This window comes from Poecilia formosa, unplaced genomic scaffold, assembly GCF_000485575.1.
Source record: "Poecilia formosa unplaced genomic scaffold, Poecilia_formosa-5.1.2 Scaffold33, whole genome shotgun sequence".
In the NCBI taxonomy this organism is placed as follows: Eukaryota; Metazoa; Chordata; class Actinopteri; order Cyprinodontiformes; family Poeciliidae; genus Poecilia; species Poecilia formosa.
In genome coordinates this window covers 1,563,706-1,581,272 of record NW_006799972.1, presented here as the reverse complement: position 1 = coordinate 1,581,272, position 17,567 = coordinate 1,563,706, and the positions used below count along the sequence as shown (strand labels likewise).

The following is a 17,567-nucleotide window of genomic DNA, read 5'->3' as shown; positions in this document are numbered from 1 at the left end:
TATGCTTTTGGTGCATATATGCAGCTAATGCTATAATTCCTTCATTTATTGAAACCAGTAGTTTTGAATCCAGCTTCAAAACTACTGGTTTTGAAGCTGGATTCAAAACCAGTAGTTTTGAATCCAGCTTCTCTTATTCCCTTCCGAATGAGAGAAGCAATATTCGGAATTGCTTCTCTTTTTTTATGCATTTTAACCCTTGGGGAAAAAACAGCAATATGTCTAAATCAGAATCGGAAAATTAGATTAGAAAACACCTGATTGGTGAATTTGTAATTAAAACTAACATTTAATTTATTAAAAAAAAACAATTGCAAATCCTTTTGTTTATGTCCGTACACTGCTAAACAATCTGTAAGCCATCTCTGTGTTGCTCATAGAACTGAAATAAAATAACGCAAAACAGTTTGAAGTCACTGAATAAGGTGACATTTAAATCAAAGAAGCATTAATCTAACAAAGGAACAAAACCATAAATGGTCAACATAATACAGACTAGGCAGCTTTGTTTCTCCACTTGCAGAAACACAAGAGATCCTTAGACAGTGGCCATACTGAAGAGATCCCCCCTCTGGGTGACAAATCAGGACAGACAGCTCAAGACACTTCAAAGGCAGACAATGACCAGTCTGATAATTTTATGTCTGTGTCTCACAAACAGGCCATCACAGCTAAAGGGGCAGACTGCAGCAGACGACACAACACAAACAAACACACACTCCAAACTCCCCACACTCCGCCCCACTCCACCCAGAAAACACACACACACACACACATTGTGCACATATGCCACTCTTTCAGAGACAAACACAAGAGAGTGCTCAACGCACACACACACGCATTTCACCTTTACTGTGTCTCTCATTACCAGATGAAACCAACCGTACATTGATTCACAAAATGGAAGGGAAGAACGCATTAGTGTGTAATCACTGACTCCTGCATCGATTGGGGGGATGAATTAAAGGGCAAAGCAATATCATCAGTTGGTATAGGCCTTGGCTACACACAAATTACAGCTTCAAGGGGAAACATGACTACCTTAACCTCACTGTCCACCAGTGCATATAGCCTAGCCTACAATGAATGATAATAATAATAATAATAATAACACAGTGGAAGACATTTAAGCCCCTAGAAAACCCACTTGCGATTTATGTTATTCTGAAAACTTCTATAAAACATCTGCAGAGGAGCATATTAATGAAGAAGCAACCGAAAAGTGTGAACACCTGGGATTCTAACGGGAGACCTTCAGCTTATTAGTCCATTTGTCAGTCTGCTTGAGAGTAACACACTTACCGCAGAGCCTGTGGATGATTCCTAAATCGTTGCCAATTTAGGTTGTAGGAATTGAGCCAATGTGTTGCTGAGGTTTTAAAGACTTTTATGAAAATGAATACTTATCAAAGTATTCATTTGATAACTTTGATTATCAAATCAAAGTAGCCCCTTTAGTAGCTATAAGGGGCTACTAAAAGGAGAGTAGAAAGCACTTCAAACAATATGAAAAAGTAATTGCCCCCTTATAACAGGTTGTGTCACTCTTTGATCAACATCTGCCATCAAGCATTTGCAGTAACTGGTGGAAATTGTTTGTCCCCTGTTTTCTGCTGTTGTCGATGACAATGGAGGGTTTTGGGCCTGAACATTCGGTTTATGAGGATCCAACAGCATCTTCATGAGATTTTTGACTAAATCATTCCAAAACCTATTTGTTGTCCTATTATCTTTTTTTTTAGCCACAAAGAGGTGGACTTGCTGATGTGCTTCCGATCACTGGTATGCCAAATGACTTAAGGGGCCAAAGTTTAAGATCACAAACTTGTTGTCAAACACTCTTCTTCACAATATTAAGAATTTATGGTTTTGTTGATTACGTAAAGCCATGCAGGTCCAGATGTAGCAAAGCATGCTCTAACCACGACACTGCCATTACCATCATGCTTTTCAGTAAGTCTGATGTTCTTTTTCTAAAAGCTGTGTTACCTTTGTGCCAAATGTAATGGAACACACGACTTCCGAAATGTTCTACTTTTGTAGCATCAGTGTACAGAATATTTTCCCAAAGATTTTGGGGATCATCAAGATGGTTTTGATGGCAAATGTTTTTTTTGTTTGTTTTTTATTTTTATTTTTTGGGTCTAATGGTCTTAATTTGATGATGAAATGACAGGAAAGCGGGTCGTGAAAGAGGGGGAAGACAAGCGGCAAAGGTCATAAGGCCAGGACTTGAACCTGTGACGGTTGCATCACATGTCACTTAAAGAAATCTTTAAGTTATTTGGAAAGCAATGGTTTTGCCTTGAAATTATCTAACTAGATACCATTTTTGCTGAGTCACAGCTTCACCACTATTGCGTTTTTCTTTACTGTAAATTGTTTAATACCTCTCACTGTGGTTTAATGGAGTCTGAAAGTCTTAAAAATTTACTTTATAACCCTGTTCAAACTAACAAATGTCAATGCTTTTCCTACCCATTCTTGGATTTCTTATCAAAAATGGATAAGAAATCCATTCTTATACATTTGCTGAATTATGAAATATTACATTTTTTCTTATGATTTCGAATTTCTATTGAACTCCATGTGTTTTCATCCTCAAATTAGCAAATTGTTCATGTACTAATGTGCATATCTTCTGTCTGGGATAGACACTTTACTATAAGGATCTATCAAACCTTAGTCATAAAACTCTTTGCAGACAACCAAGTGTAACACAAAAGGCCAGGATGAAACTTGAAAAAAACAACATAATGTCTACTTAATGTATGTCCAGCTCCAGTCTTTGCTTCTCAGTGTCATTACGGTTTTAAATGTGTCTGCACCAACACACCTGACTCATATGGTCTAACCCCCTCCTCAACATGTTAAAATTCTGCAGAGGTTCTGCAGGATATTGTCACTTGAGAACTTGTTTACTTGAATAATGTGTAAGCAGTGAAATGGCATTATTTGCAATGATAATAGATTCATTCAACTAGTTCCAAAGTTTAGAATAGTCCAAAGTCCAGACCAAATTTCACTTGATGTTAATATTAAATTATTTGTTAATACCTGCAAACTGGAGAGTTGACATTAAAAATTTCAGTCTGTAGATATAAAAGTCTTCCTACTTCCACTACAGTGAGATTACGTTCTACAAAACATTTATTCAGTGGACTTCAAAACAAATGCAAGCAGCACTTTATATGTTTCCCTGGTTAAAAAAAATAAAATCATGTATATTTTCCCATTTTACTTGTATGTCCTTCACAATGTTGGTCTACCATATAAAATGAATTAAGATACACATTAAGGCATAAATGTAATTTTTAACATTTCAGATACGGACAGAGATCCTAAATTTTTCTACTGTTGTACAGTAAAGGATATTTCTATTTACACTCTGTTCCTTCTTTGGTGTGAGTAGCCTATTTCACTTCCAGCTAAAAAAAAATCTATATAAATTATTGCAAATACTTAACAGTCCAAAGACAAACACATTTATAGCTCATGTTTATTTGAAGTGCTAAGTGAAGGTTTTATCTTTTTTAAATGCCTTGAACAAAGCTAAAAATGTTTTTTTTTTAAATCTACAACAGGTTAAAAAGTACGCATTGTTTCCAGGAATAAGAAACACAATGTGTAGACTGTAGACAACACACTGGCTACTTGAAAAATGTAAAGAGAAAGACTCACCAATGAGAAGCACTGTACCAACTGCTAATCCACCACCTGTAGGGAAAGAAAATATAACAGTATTATAATATCTTTATATATACACGAATATTGTTGTTGCCAAAAAAATTATATAAAAGTGAGGGACTGGANCCTGGTCATGTTGTTTACTATGTTTACTTATACAAGATGTGCTCTTTAAGTTCTGCAGCTCTGTCTCGCTGCATTATTGGTTCACCTGTTCCTCCACGAACATTGCCATGTTTACTCACATGCGTTCTGCGGAGGAAGTCGTATTTGTACAGCCCTGTTATGTGGATGATGTCGTGTTTATGCGCCTGTGTTCGTCGGGTCGTGTCTCATTGGTTTTGCCTGCATTTTGAGGACGACGTCTTGCTGTTCTACCTGTGTGCTGCTGATGACGGGGTGATGTGATCCGGAAGGTAGAAGCGGTGGCACTTGGCCGCTTGGCGAATCTCTGCCTCCATCGTCTTTGAGACGTCATAGTAGTGTCCGAATCGAGAGGAAGATGCCAAAGCACTCTGTGATATACAAGGATAAGAATTGTAATTTTTTCTAACATTACTGCTTGCTCAAATTCTTTTAAACAGCCTGTATGATTTTAATATTTAAAACTAACAATGCATACAGCATAACAACCTTATTTGTATTTCTAAAAATGCAATACTATGGCAATGCAATTGCATTGTTTATGGGTCATTCCTCAACTTTTCTACAGCAAAGAAGTTAAATAAGCACTATGACCAGCCTCTTAATCATTTCTTCACATAAATGTCCACTTCTGGCTGTGAAAGCGAACATGTCAGGGAAGCAGGGGAAGGCGGATGTTTTCCTGCAGCTGAAAGAGAGAGTTTTAGCTCTTCTTTCTCGGTAAAACCATGGACTCCATTGTGAGAGGGGCCCTTAATCTACTCCTAATCTGGATTAGGGCCCCCGGTGTGTCCCTCTCCCGTCAGAACGCGGGGGTCAGAAGGGGCAGTGGGGGGGTCAGGGGCTCATCTTCTCTTTGTGAACCAGGCAACCCGCTTAGCGTTCCATCCCCGCCCTGACGGCCTCACCTTTGATCTGATGTCTTCATCAAGAGAACGACACAGTGGGCCGTGCCAGGAGAGGTGTGTGTAAGGGGAAAGTAAGCGTTGACTCTCGGGGTGAATTTGGGATGCAAATCCTCTGGCGGGGCTTACTAGCGGTTTGTAAAGACGATTTTACAGGGGAAGGGGGGAGAGGTGAGGAAAGGACACAGATATAAAGAAGTTTCCAGGGAGAGAGAAAGAGGGAGAGGATCCCTAGGGACACACTGTGTTCTGCTAATCCACATAGCGATATGGATTATAGACCAACGGGGGTGGACTGCAGAGAAGAAGAAGAAGAAGAAGAAGAAGGGGAGGGTCTCCTCTCCTTAAAGCGGAAGAAAGAGTGTAGAGCTGCCGACCCTAGCAGGGGGAAAGGCAGGGATTTGGGGGAAGACGGAGGCGCAGGTCTGGGTCGTAGGGTTGAGCGAGCAGACATGTCAATGTGCTGCCTGCATAGTACTCTTGTTTCCCAGGCTAAGCAGGGGTGCGAGCGTGTGTGTGTATGTGTGTGTGTATGTGAGCTGGGAGAACAGTGAAAAGCCTACCTATTGCCAGCTAAGTGTGAGTAATCTGCTGCAGCTCTGAAAAGAGAGGCCGAGGCCTCATTCACTCCACAAAGGAGTTTAGAGGTAGATGGATTTAGTGGTCGAGACCATTGTCAAAGGACTAAAAGCAGCGATTCCAGTACCGTGCATTCTCATCCTATCATTAAGAGAGACACATGTTGAACTTTCACCAAATAAAGATTTAAAAATTGCCTCTGATGGACTGTATAGGGAAAAACAGCTGCATTACAGAGGACCCGCTGATCGATCACCTGTACTTTAGGCAGGTTCTGATAGCGCCAGGCTATCGTCATGGCATCCAAGCTGTCCTGGGGTTCACCAGTCGGTCTGGGCTGCTCCACGGGTTTAGGAACAGCAACATCATCCAAGATAGGGGCTGGAAGCTCCTAAACAAATCATGTACATGAAAAATGATGTCTAATCAGAATATGACATTGGCAAACATAAAACACCTTGAAAGTTTAAACTTTTCAAACATCAGACAGACCCAAAAAACAAATTATTTTGACAGTCGCATGATAAAGACAGCAACGTTTATTAATTTTCTCCATCTGATTTTCTTAATCTTACTATTTTTTTTTTTAGAATTTTGATGACACAGATGAAAAACAGAGTTATTTTGTATTAAATGAAGGGTAAAAATGGCTTTGAAACGATAATGAAACATGAAATATACACTTGTACAATGCTGAATTTATATATTATCCGATTGTAGAGAAACATTTCAATGGATAGTTCAATAAGAAGAGAACTGGATTAGATTGAATGGTTCAGTTCTAATCCTAATCAGACCTACAATCAAGTCAAGGAAAATAAATTCAATTTTTAAGCCATACTTCTAAAAAAATTAACCCAGATTTCCTCTTCAACTATAAAATGTGTACTGTTGTACTGAAGGACATGAAAAATGCACACAAAGTGGATCAAATATTTCTAACCCAAAACAAGTTGAATTTGTTGGAAATTATCTATAAATGTACATCTTTAAAAGGAATACACATTTACTTCTTTAAAGTAAATGTATACTTTTTACTTCTTTAAAGTACTTGGCGTGTGTGTGTTTCTTTTCTCCTAAAACTTTACGAAAACAAAAGTCTGTGGAGAGGATGAGTAAATAATGTTTTCTTATCTGTATAACAAACAAAATAAAGTTGAAAACATAAAAAGCTCTTAAGAAATTTACAGGAAATCTGTTCTTTGAGCAAATGTCACATGAAACTGCCACAGTGCAACTTTACATCCATAGGAGTTGTGAACATGCATCTTTGTTCATGCTAATGTAATACATAGTGCAAGTTTAGCATCTGGAGATTACCATGCCGCAAACACAACAGTGGAAAATACTAAATAATTTGATATGTCCCCAGTGGGACTACCCCTCTCTTAATAAGTCTTTGATATGCAAAGAGAGGGTGAGCCGATGAACCCTCCCACTATCAATCAGAGGGAGAGAAGCACCCCTCCTCTTTGCTGATTGGCAGGCAGCTTCTGCAAACTATGGTCCTGTTCATGGATTGATATGCCGGGAAACATTTCAACAATGCCAGAACCATACCACTCTCGACCTCTCAAATACCCCTGTTGACCCTGACACATGTTGGAAAGAGCTGCAGCTCTGAAAGAAAATACTCAAGAAGTAGTCTCCGAGATCTTTACTTGAGTAAACGTTAAACAATGTGGATTTTGCAAGTTGTACTGTTATATAAAAAAAAAAAATTAAAAAAAAAACAGCTAGTCTTGTATCTTATAGAAAAAACTTTGCAGGGTCAGAAACTTCATTTAAAAAAAGCATAGCGTCTCATCTCCTACCTGTAGGATTTCATCAGGGTTATCTTGAGCTGTTGCCACAAAAAGTTCATGCCGACACACCACTCCCTCTGCCAGAAAGTACTTCAAGATCATGCGGGAGTAGCTGTCAAATCGGTCCTCCTCTGACAGAGAAACAAAGACAAGAACCATCAGATTATCACACGAGAATGACACAGTGAACAAAGTCAAAGAAAAACATAAATAGCTTAATCGGGTCACGTAGTCTTCCTCTTTATTATTCTGAACACCTCAGCCTAAGTCCAGCAGTTCATGCCCACATCAGCGCTCCTAACTGTAATCGATGTAAGGACACCTTCTACCTGCCTTTTGCAGGCAACACATGACGTAGCAATCGACATGGCACATGGGTGTAGTTTTTACACCGAGATTTGACTATCAATGTAAAAATTCACATCTTCACCCTGCATGACAAAATATTACAGTATCCCTGTCCACTTTCACCAATCATGTCCCAAACTGGCAGCGCAAAGGTAAGGGCAAGTGGAAGACACCTGCCTTAAGCATTTACCTGGCTCTTCCCGCACAACAGAAAGATACCTTGGTGGTCAGGGCAACTGCCAAGAAGAGAAAGAGTGTGAGGAAGATGGCAGTTGTCATCAAAACAGTTCCTGACACCTGGTTGCTTTGAATCTCTCCATTTTTGGTTGGATTCTAATGGCAGTGGCATCCTTTTCACATCTGTACTATGAGGGTCATTCGCATAAACTCTTCTTGAACTTCAGAGAAAGTTATATTTTTAGAAGGCAAATCCCAGAAGAAATCACATGACACCATGTAAGAAGTGTGTCTGAGCCATTAAAAGAAGAGGTAAAATCCTATAAATGTAAAAAAAATTACCCACACAAAGGTAGTCTTTGTATATTGCAGGCTTTCAACATGACAACCCTCCAACCCCCTCATCAGCATCATCACTATTATAGTCAACAGAGGAGGGCACATAGCTCTACCCAGTATGCCACTGGTGTTTCCTGTCACCGTCACCATTTTGTTAAGATTCCATAGGCCTTTCCTCACAATGGCAAACAGTGGGCACACGGACAAAGACGGCAGTGACAGCTGAGGCAATGGGCATACAGCTGACAGCTTGGGAATGACATCCTGATGCGTCATCCTCGGACATTTGGAGAATTTCCCCAACCTCCCTCCCATGTTCCCCGAGCTGCGTCCTCACCTACGGACTTCGGATGGCCCAGGAAATTCCACGGCTCTTCAATTTGTTGTCGGCGGGGCTCCCTGTTCTCTTATTGATGGGTTTTTAGGTCAGCAGGCCTTTGTGGCTTTCAGCAGGCCCCACAAAGACTCCCAGATGGGCCCTCTCAAGATGGGGCCTATTGTGGTTGTGTTTCTATGGGAGCCTTACAAATGAAACCTCCAGGAGTCATTAGGCTGTTGAGGCAGGGGGTATGAGGAGGGGGCTGGAGGTGGTGGGGTGTAGGAGCAACAGGGGGGGGGGGGCGGTTGTGTCTTTGAGGTAGATCGGTCACTCTGGACAGTCATAGGATGATTCCATTCACTATTTTGCTTCTTTTTTTGCTCTTTTCTGACTAAGGTTGCATAAAAGCAGGATGTCTGTGCTTCATTTGCCTTCAGACAAGGAAGTGGGAGTGCAAGTCTCATGAATCATATCTGCTAGAGCTGCAGGGCAAAGAGACAAAAGATCTAGGTCAGATGTTTTCCTCTTATATGTCTTAGGTCCATGAGATATTATCTTTAAGTTACAGTATAAAAAAAGTGAAGGGAATAAAAAACAATTAGAAATACATTTTACAAAATGTTCCCACTATAAACTCTGCTAATCCAGTTTCACTTCAGTAATGTTTATTTCGACAGACTTAACTCTCAACAAAAGTTACCCAGTCAGTTCAGTTTAGTACAATATACAACCCATCTCAATACAAAAGAGGGATTTCATAATGTCGAGGTCAATGATTCAAACTGGACTTTCCAATACTTAATAACAGCAGCTTGCTGTGGACTACTCTGCTGTCAAGCAACAACAACAAAAAAGATTTTTTGAGATGAACCAATATTTCATACGCTGACTGCAATTCTGAACAGTTCCTTTAGTTACTACACACTCTACCTGCGCTCACTGTCACATCCTTGTAAAATTATGTTGTTTTCATAGTGAGTCATCAATCGTAGTTATAGCCTTAAACAAAGATTTGACAAAGATTCCCATTGATCAGATGTGATTGGAAATCAACAGTTTACAGAAAACAGAATTTATATTTTTATTTTCAAATAAATGCATCAAAACATAAAATCACAAAGGCATCAAAAAAGTGCATCAAAAGCACAAAAAATTTATCGTGATGCACTTTGCAAATTAAGTAAAATATTTGGGAAATATGCTTTTGGTGCATATATGCAGCTAATGCTATAATTCCTTCATTTATTGAAACCAGTAGTTTTGAATCCAGCTTCAAAACTACTGGTTTTGAAGCTGGATTCAAAACCAGTAGTTTTGAATCCAGCTTCTCTTATTCCCTTCCGAATGAGAGAAGCAATATTCGGAATTGCTTCTCTTTTTTTATGCATTTTAACCCTTGGGGAAAAAACAGCAATATGTCTAAATCAGAATCGGAAAATTAGATTAGAAAACACCTGATTGGTGAATTTGTAATTAAAACTAACATTTAATTTATTAAAAAAAAACAATTGCAAATCCTTTTGTTTATGTCCGTACACTGCTAAACAATCTGTAAGCCATCTCTGTGTTGCTCATAGAACTGAAATAAAATAACGCAAAACAGTTTGAAGTCACTGAATAAGGTGACATTTAAATCAAAGAAGCATTAATCTAACAAAGGAACAAAACCATAAATGGTCAACATAATACAGACTAGGCAGCTTTGTTTCTCCACTTGCAGAAACACAAGAGATCCTTAGACAGTGGCCATACTGAAGAGATCCCCCCTCTGGGTGACAAATCAGGACAGACAGCTCAAGACACTTCAAAGGCAGACAATGACCAGTCTGATAATTTTATGTCTGTGTCTCACAAACAGGCCATCACAGCTAAAGGGGCAGACTGCAGCAGACGACACAACACAAACAAACACACACTCCAAACTCCCCACACTCCGCCCCACTCCACCCAGAAAACACACACACACACACACATTGTGCACATATGCCACTCTTTCAGAGACAAACACAAGAGAGTGCTCAACGCACACACACACGCATTTCACCTTTACTGTGTCTCTCATTACCAGATGAAACCAACCGTACATTGATTCACAAAATGGAAGGGAAGAACGCATTAGTGTGTAATCACTGACTCCTGCATCGATTGGGGGGATGAATTAAAGGGCAAAGCAATATCATCAGTTGGTATAGGCCTTGGCTACACACAAATTACAGCTTCAAGGGGAAACATGACTACCTTAACCTCACTGTCCACCAGTGCATATAGCCTAGCCTACAATGAATGATAATAATAATAATAATAATAACACAGTGGAAGACATTTAAGCCCCTAGAAAACCCACTTGCGATTTATGTTATTCTGAAAACTTCTATAAAACATCTGCAGAGGAGCATATTAATGAAGAAGCAACCGAAAAGTGTGAACACCTGGGATTCTAACGGGAGACCTTCAGCTTATTAGTCCATTTGTCAGTCTGCTTGAGAGTAACACACTTACCGCAGAGCCTGTGGATGATTCCTAAATCGTTGCCAATTTAGGTTGTAGGAATTGAGCCAATGTGTTGCTGAGGTTTTAAAGACTTTTATGAAAATGAATACTTATCAAAGTATTCATTTGATAACTTTGATTATCAAATCAAAGTAGCCCCTTTAGTAGCTATAAGGGGCTACTAAAAGGAGAGTAGAAAGCACTTCAAACAATATGAAAAAGTAATTGCCCCCTTATAACAGGTTGTGTCACTCTTTGATCAACATCTGCCATCAAGCATTTGCAGTAACTGGTGGAAATTGTTTGTCCCCTGTTTTCTGCTGTTGTCGATGACAATGGAGGGTTTTGGGCCTGAACATTCGGTTTATGAGGATCCAACAGCATCTTCATGAGATTTTTGACTAAATCATTCCAAAACCTATTTGTTGTCCTATTATCTTTTTTTTTAGCCACAAAGAGGTGGACTTGCTGATGTGCTTCCGATCACTGGTATGCCAAATGACTTAAGGGGCCAAAGTTTAAGATCACAAACTTGTTGTCAAACACTCTTCTTCACAATATTAAGAATTTATGGTTTTGTTGATTACGTAAAGCCATGCAGGTCCAGATGTAGCAAAGCATGCTCTAACCACGACACTGCCATTACCATCATGCTTTTCAGTAAGTCTGATGTTCTTTTTCTAAAAGCTGTGTTACCTTTGTGCCAAATGTAATGGAACACACGACTTCCGAAATGTTCTACTTTTGTAGCATCAGTGTACAGAATATTTTCCCAAAGATTTTGGGGATCATCAAGATGGTTTTGATGGCAAATGTTTTTTTTGTTTGTTTTTTATTTTTATTTTTTGGGTCTAATGGTCTTAATTTGATGATGAAATGACAGGAAAGCGGGTCGTGAAAGAGGGGGAAGACAAGCGGCAAAGGTCATAAGGCCAGGACTTGAACCTGTGACGGTTGCATCACATGTCACTTAAAGAAATCTTTAAGTTATTTGGAAAGCAATGGTTTTGCCTTGAAATTATCTAACTAGATACCATTTTTGCTGAGTCACAGCTTCACCACTATTGCGTTTTTCTTTACTGTAAATTGTTTAATACCTCTCACTGTGGTTTAATGGAGTCTGAAAGTCTTAAAATTTACTTTATAACCCTGTTCAAACTAACAAATGTCAATGCTTTTCCTACCCATTCTCGGGTTTCTTATCAAAAATGGATAAGAAATCCATTCTTATACATTTGCTGAATTATGAAATATTACATTTTTTCTTATGATTTCGAATTTCTATTGAACTCCATGTGTTTTCATCCTCAAATTAGCAAATTGTTCATGTACTAATGTGCATATCTTCTGTCTGGGATAGACACTTTACTATAAGGATCTATCAAACCTTAGTCATAAAACTCTTTGCAAACAACCAAGTGTAACACAAAGGGCCAGGATGAAACTTGAACAAACAACATAATGTCTACTTAATGTATGTCCAGCTCCAGTCTTTGCTTCTCAGTGTCATTACGGTTTTAAATGTGTCTGCACCAACACACCTGACTCATATGGTCTAACCCCCTCCTCAACATGTTAAAATTCTGCAGAGGTTCTGCAGGATATTGTCACTTGAGAACTCGTTTACTTGAATAATGTGTAAGCAGTGAAATGGCATTATTTGCAATGATAATAGATTCATTCAACTAGTTCCAAAGTTTAGAATAGTCCAAAGTCCAGACCAAATTTCACTTGATGTTAATATTAAATTATTTGTTAATACCTGCAAACTGGAGAGTTGACATTAAAAATTTCAGTCTGTAGATATAAAAGTCTTCCTACTTCCACTACAGTGAGATTACGTTCTACAAAACATTTATTCAGTGGACTTCAAAACAAATGCAAGCAGCACTTTATATGTTTCCCTGGTTAAAAAAAATAAAATCATGTATATTTTCCCATTTTACTTGTATGTCCTTCACAATGTTGGTCTACCATATAAAATGAATTAAGATACACATTAAGGCATAAATGTAATTTTTAACATTTCAGATACGGACAGAGATCCTAAATTTTTCTACTGTTGTACAGTAAAGGATATTTCTATTTACACTCTGTTCCTTCTTTGGTGTGAGTAGCCTATTTCACTTCCAGCTAAAAAAAAATCTATATAAATTATTGCAAATACTTAACAATCCAAAGACAAACACATTTATAGCTCATGTTTATTTGAAGTGCTAAGTGAAGGTTTTATCTTTTTTAAATGCCTTGAACAAAGCTAAAAATGTTTTTTTTTTAAATCTACAACAGGTTAAAAAGTACGCATTGTTTCCAGGAATAAGAAACACAATGTGTAGACTGTAGACAACACATTGGCTACTTGAAAAATGTAAAGAGAAAGACTCACCAATGAGAAGCACTGTACCAACTGCTAATCCACCACCTGTAGGGAAAGAAAATATAACAGTATTATAATATCTTTATATATACACGAATATTGTTGTTGCCAAAAAAATTATATAAAAGTGAGGGACTGGACGGCGTCTTGATTATATTATTCCACAGTATAGCATCTGACATTTGTGGTTTTATTTACTTTTATTGTTGTTGTTGTTGTTTTTATTATGTTCGTTTTATTGTTGTACTGCAGTTTTTGGCCCTGCTTCCAGGATAAATTTCTCCTATGGGAGACTAATAAATTATCTATATATCTATCTATAAAAACCTCCATAAGAAGGGTTTTAAAAAATATTTCATGACACTAGTTTGGCGAGAGAAATACCACAATGAAACCTTTTTTTTTTTATTAAAAAAAAAAAAAAAGCTCTGCAAGAGATAGGGATAATGCAATACGAGCAGTTTTGGTCCCGACAAAGATCCATATTAATGCTTTTAACTTGTGATGTGTTGAAAATGTGAAGGTTTGTTTGCAGTTGAGTATATTCACTCTGCCCAACATTGCATTATAACGGCTTTTAGCCTGTGCAGCAGCGGGACACTGACCGAGCAGGTAGTCCAGCGACGTGACACCGGTCGAAACTAAGAGCTGTCCGTTTTGGACCGAAGGTCTCGTCCCGGGTATAGAGATCAATTTACTCCTTGTTTTCTTCTGAAAGCTCGTACAATTAGCCTGTAAACGGTCAGCTGAGGTTTTACCCACACTGTTCATGGGAGCTGCCATATTGCTACTGATGACGTCAATGTTGTGGAGCATGTTATCCAATCAAAGAAAAGTCCGGGGCAAGTCGACCAATGACAATCTTGTTTGTTACTTTGCTGTTTCAGGAAGCTGTCAAGGGGAAGCTGGAATTGTTATTGTGACTGCATGGTCACACTCAGCGTTGAGCTATAATCAGAAAAGATCCACAGATATCTGTAAGTTAACAGCTGCTGCTGCAAGTTTATCAATATTTGCTTTAAATTATGTTGAGTTTATGCGTTCGTGGCAATTCCTGGAATCTAGTCAGGGCTTAAAAGTGGCTTCTCACTTCAGGTTTTGCACAGAAAATAGTCATTTTCGTTTAGTGCTTAAAAGATTTCGGTAATCTGTGTTTATTTTATAGAGAGTTCATTAATAGGTTAAAAAAACAACATTGAAATTTTTTAGAGGATTTCAGAACAATTCGATTTAAGAAAAACGTTTTGATTTGGGATATTCGCCCAGAAAATGGTTTATTACTGTTGTTGTTTGTAGTAAATTATTTTTAATGAAGTAGGTAAAGTAGGCACTAAGAAGAAGAATAAATATCGATGTCAAATACCTTGCTTTTAAAGTAAAATATGCCTATTTTGAAACAGGAATTTTAGAACACACAAGAAAATATAAAATATGGGGAGATTCACAGACTTTATGGTGTGCTTAGGATCATTTGGAGTAGCCCAAGTTTCTTTGAGCTGAAGGTCAGCTCATGTCCAGACATTGTTGTCCATAATATTCTTGTAAAGAACAGAATGTATGAGTCATCAACTAGGCATGTCACTCAGGCCCTAAAGTAACCTCCAACACACTTAACACCTCCATGTTTTACAGTCAGAATGATGTTCTTTTTCTGAAATGTTGTTAGTTGTACCCCAAATGTACTGCGACACGCATCTTCCATAAAATCTGCACCCCTCTCTCACATCAATGGACAAAAAATGTATTTTAGTCTCCTGTGGATCACAGCTGACACTGTGGTTTTCTGGCACGCACGGGGCTTGTCAATTATTGTTTCTCATTTGTTCTTTAATGTGTTTACAAAAGAACAGTATTAACAATTTTTTTTTAGATCTATTAGTATATTTAATGCTGTTGAACAGTTTTTTGAAGAGATTTTTGGTTTCCAACAGTCAACAGGCCTAACTTAAGTCCTCAAAAACTTATTTTATCATATTCAATTTATGTTTTACACAAGTGACAGTCAATTTTTGTATTTACACCCTGTTTGATAGGAAATTTAGCTTGAGGACCTGAAACATTTAAGTATAACAAGCAAAAAAACAGAAGAAATCTCTAAGGAGACAACTACTGAGCAACTGAGCTGATAATGAGGTATGCAGAGGTAATACATAAACATCAAAACTTCATTCATCAACCTCTTGGTGAAATATATTAGAACACGTCTAATATTCCACTTGTGTTTTTGGTTTTCTTAGACAGATTCCAAGGACATAGTTTTGGAGAGGAGGGCCTCAGGTTTTGGAACTTCAGGGTCTCATCTTTGATTTTGGCAGTTGATGCGGTTCTCTTGGCATGTTTAGATCGTGACCATCTTTACTGTTCTCTGGAGTAGTTTGCAGCCGAGTGCAAGGTGCCTGAGATGAGGGTATCTTGGTGTCTTATCCTTGAGTGATGGTAGAATGGAGAAGGAAATAAGAAAATGGGAAGACAGACTGAGACCTCGTCTGCGGTAAGGTGGGTGCTGTTCCAGTCTGCTGAGCCACATGCAAAGCTCCCAACTTACTGGTTCATCTCTGTCCTTGACCTCACAGATGGTAAAATGGATCTTGAGAAAGAGAACAAAGTCCTGGATACAAGCAGCTGAAATAAGCTTTCTCTGTCGGGTGGCTGGGCTCACCCTTAGAGATGGGGTGAGCAGCTCCGTGTTCTGGGGGAGAGCTGGGAATAGAGCTGCTGTTCTTTTGCATCAAAAGGAGTCAGCAGAGGTTGTTCGGGCATCCAGTCAAGATGTCTCTTGGGTGCTTCACTTTGGAGGTTTTTTTCTGGCACCTGAGCTAATAATTGGCAGACGCAGAACTCACTGCAGAGACTATGTATCTCTTCTGGCCTGGACATGCTCAGCCTGAGATGGAGAGTATTTAACTGCATGTTGGACCTGCTACCATCATGATCTGATCAAGAGTGAGCTAAAGATAATGGCTTAATGGATTGAGATTCAATTAAGGTTTTGCTTAGTGTAAGACAATGAACAGATCTTGGATCTATTTCTACAATAGTATCAAACAAAAAAAAGCCACAAAGATTATTATGCATAAAATTACTTTTATTTATTCTTAGACCTCCAAAATATGCTATTTAGGACAACCACAGTGGAATTTGAACATTACATATTCCACTAACATTTCTTTTGGAGTCGAGACTGATCAGTGACATCCTTAAGACAGCTGTAAAAAGCTCTGGGTAGCAGAGAGGCCAGAGGCCATGTAGGATCGCAGGATGCTGTGATTCTCCCAAGGAAGCAATCGCCCAACTGCTCACTTTACAAACGCTCTGAGCAGAGACAGTCCTGCTGTTTTGACAGCACTGTTGAGACTTATGCATGTTGACAGGAGGCCAAGGGAATATATCATGACTGACAACGCCGGGCATTGTGGAGAGACTATACGAGCCAAATAAGATGCTCTAACTGACCTGTATTTTTGAAAAGGAGATTTGGCTTCAGCAGAACAATAAGGGCAGGGATTTCTGCTAATCTGCACAGTATTGAGACTGATTAACAAATCTCTGCTGGACTTTTACTGTGCAGAAATATTTTTGGTGTCTCCACAACAGGCTTGAGTAATCGTACAAAAATAACACACCTTTTCAAATCAGGATCTAGCGGGGAGGTATGTTTTCTACTCTTATTATGTCAGCTGCTGTATCTGATTGAGCTAAATAATAGCAGCAGTCATAACATGTCAGACCTTTTCCTGGTCTGACTGTTTTGCTTTCTGCAATGTTGCTCTGCCATCGGTGTGGGATTGCTGTAAGGAGTGCTAACTTTTTGCGTCCAGAGGATGCCAGATTATTATCGGCATGCACCAAATTTGTTTTGTTAGCACTGAAAGAAAAGCAATAGTCTAACAGGGCATGCACAATAAGCACAGGGCAGGTTGTGTTTGCGGTTAATTTTATCAAACGATTACTCCCCCTCCCCTTTTTTTCATTTATTCTATCTCCCATAGTTTGAATTGCTTCAGTCTGGTTTTCTCAGATGTTTTTGTTTGAGTCATATGACATATTCAAACACATCCAGAAACAATCAAAATACAAAACATGTTCTTTTGTAGAATTGAAAAAAAAAAACTGCAGTCTAAAAATTGTGGGTGAGCTAAGATGTCTTTCACTAGTCAGTATTAAAAAATAGCAGCTAGTGTTGAGCTCGGGGCCGTGGATAACCCAAACTCCTTTGTAAATCTGATACAAGCACAGATAAGATCTCTGAATTCTTTCAACACAGAGCCGGCACCGCACAATCTCTTGTGGTCAATACAATAAGGCTTAGTGACTGACTTTCCACTGAATGTAATTGGCTGGGGACTGTGTCAGCCCGCACTTCCTTTCACTTCGCAGCAGTTGTATTCATATCACTT

General features: G+C 38.7%; 1 protein-coding gene and 1 long non-coding RNA gene across 4 annotated transcripts in view; one reads left to right on the top strand and one right to left on the bottom strand.

The window, feature by feature from the left end:
- Positions 1 to 14,001, bottom strand: part of LOC103136532 (elongator complex protein 4-like) — a 66,060-nt gene extending 52,059 nt beyond the window's left edge. For all 3 annotated transcript variants that reach the window (XM_016670376.1, XM_007549817.2, XM_016670377.1), the window contains exons 1-5: positions 13,776 to 14,001; positions 13,180 to 13,215; positions 7,130 to 7,251; positions 5,572 to 5,706; positions 4,066 to 4,202 (exon numbers count right to left, since the gene is read on the bottom strand). In XM_016670376.1, the coding sequence (XP_016525862.1) occupies positions 4,066 to 4,202; positions 5,572 to 5,706; positions 7,130 to 7,251; positions 13,180 to 13,215; positions 13,776 to 13,986 (641 nt within the window). In that variant the 5' untranslated portion in view covers positions 13,987 to 14,001. The remainder of the gene's footprint in view (positions 1 to 4,065; positions 4,203 to 5,571; positions 5,707 to 7,129; positions 7,252 to 13,179; positions 13,216 to 13,775) is intronic.
- Positions 14,002 to 14,038: 37 nt separating this feature from the next.
- Positions 14,039 to 17,288, top strand: LOC107835964 (uncharacterized). Its single transcript, XR_001661808.1, has 3 exons — positions 14,039 to 14,147; positions 15,204 to 15,303; positions 15,408 to 17,288. It is a non-coding gene; the product is annotated as an uncharacterized LOC107835964 (long non-coding RNA).
- Positions 17,289 to 17,567: the final 279 nt, after the last annotated feature.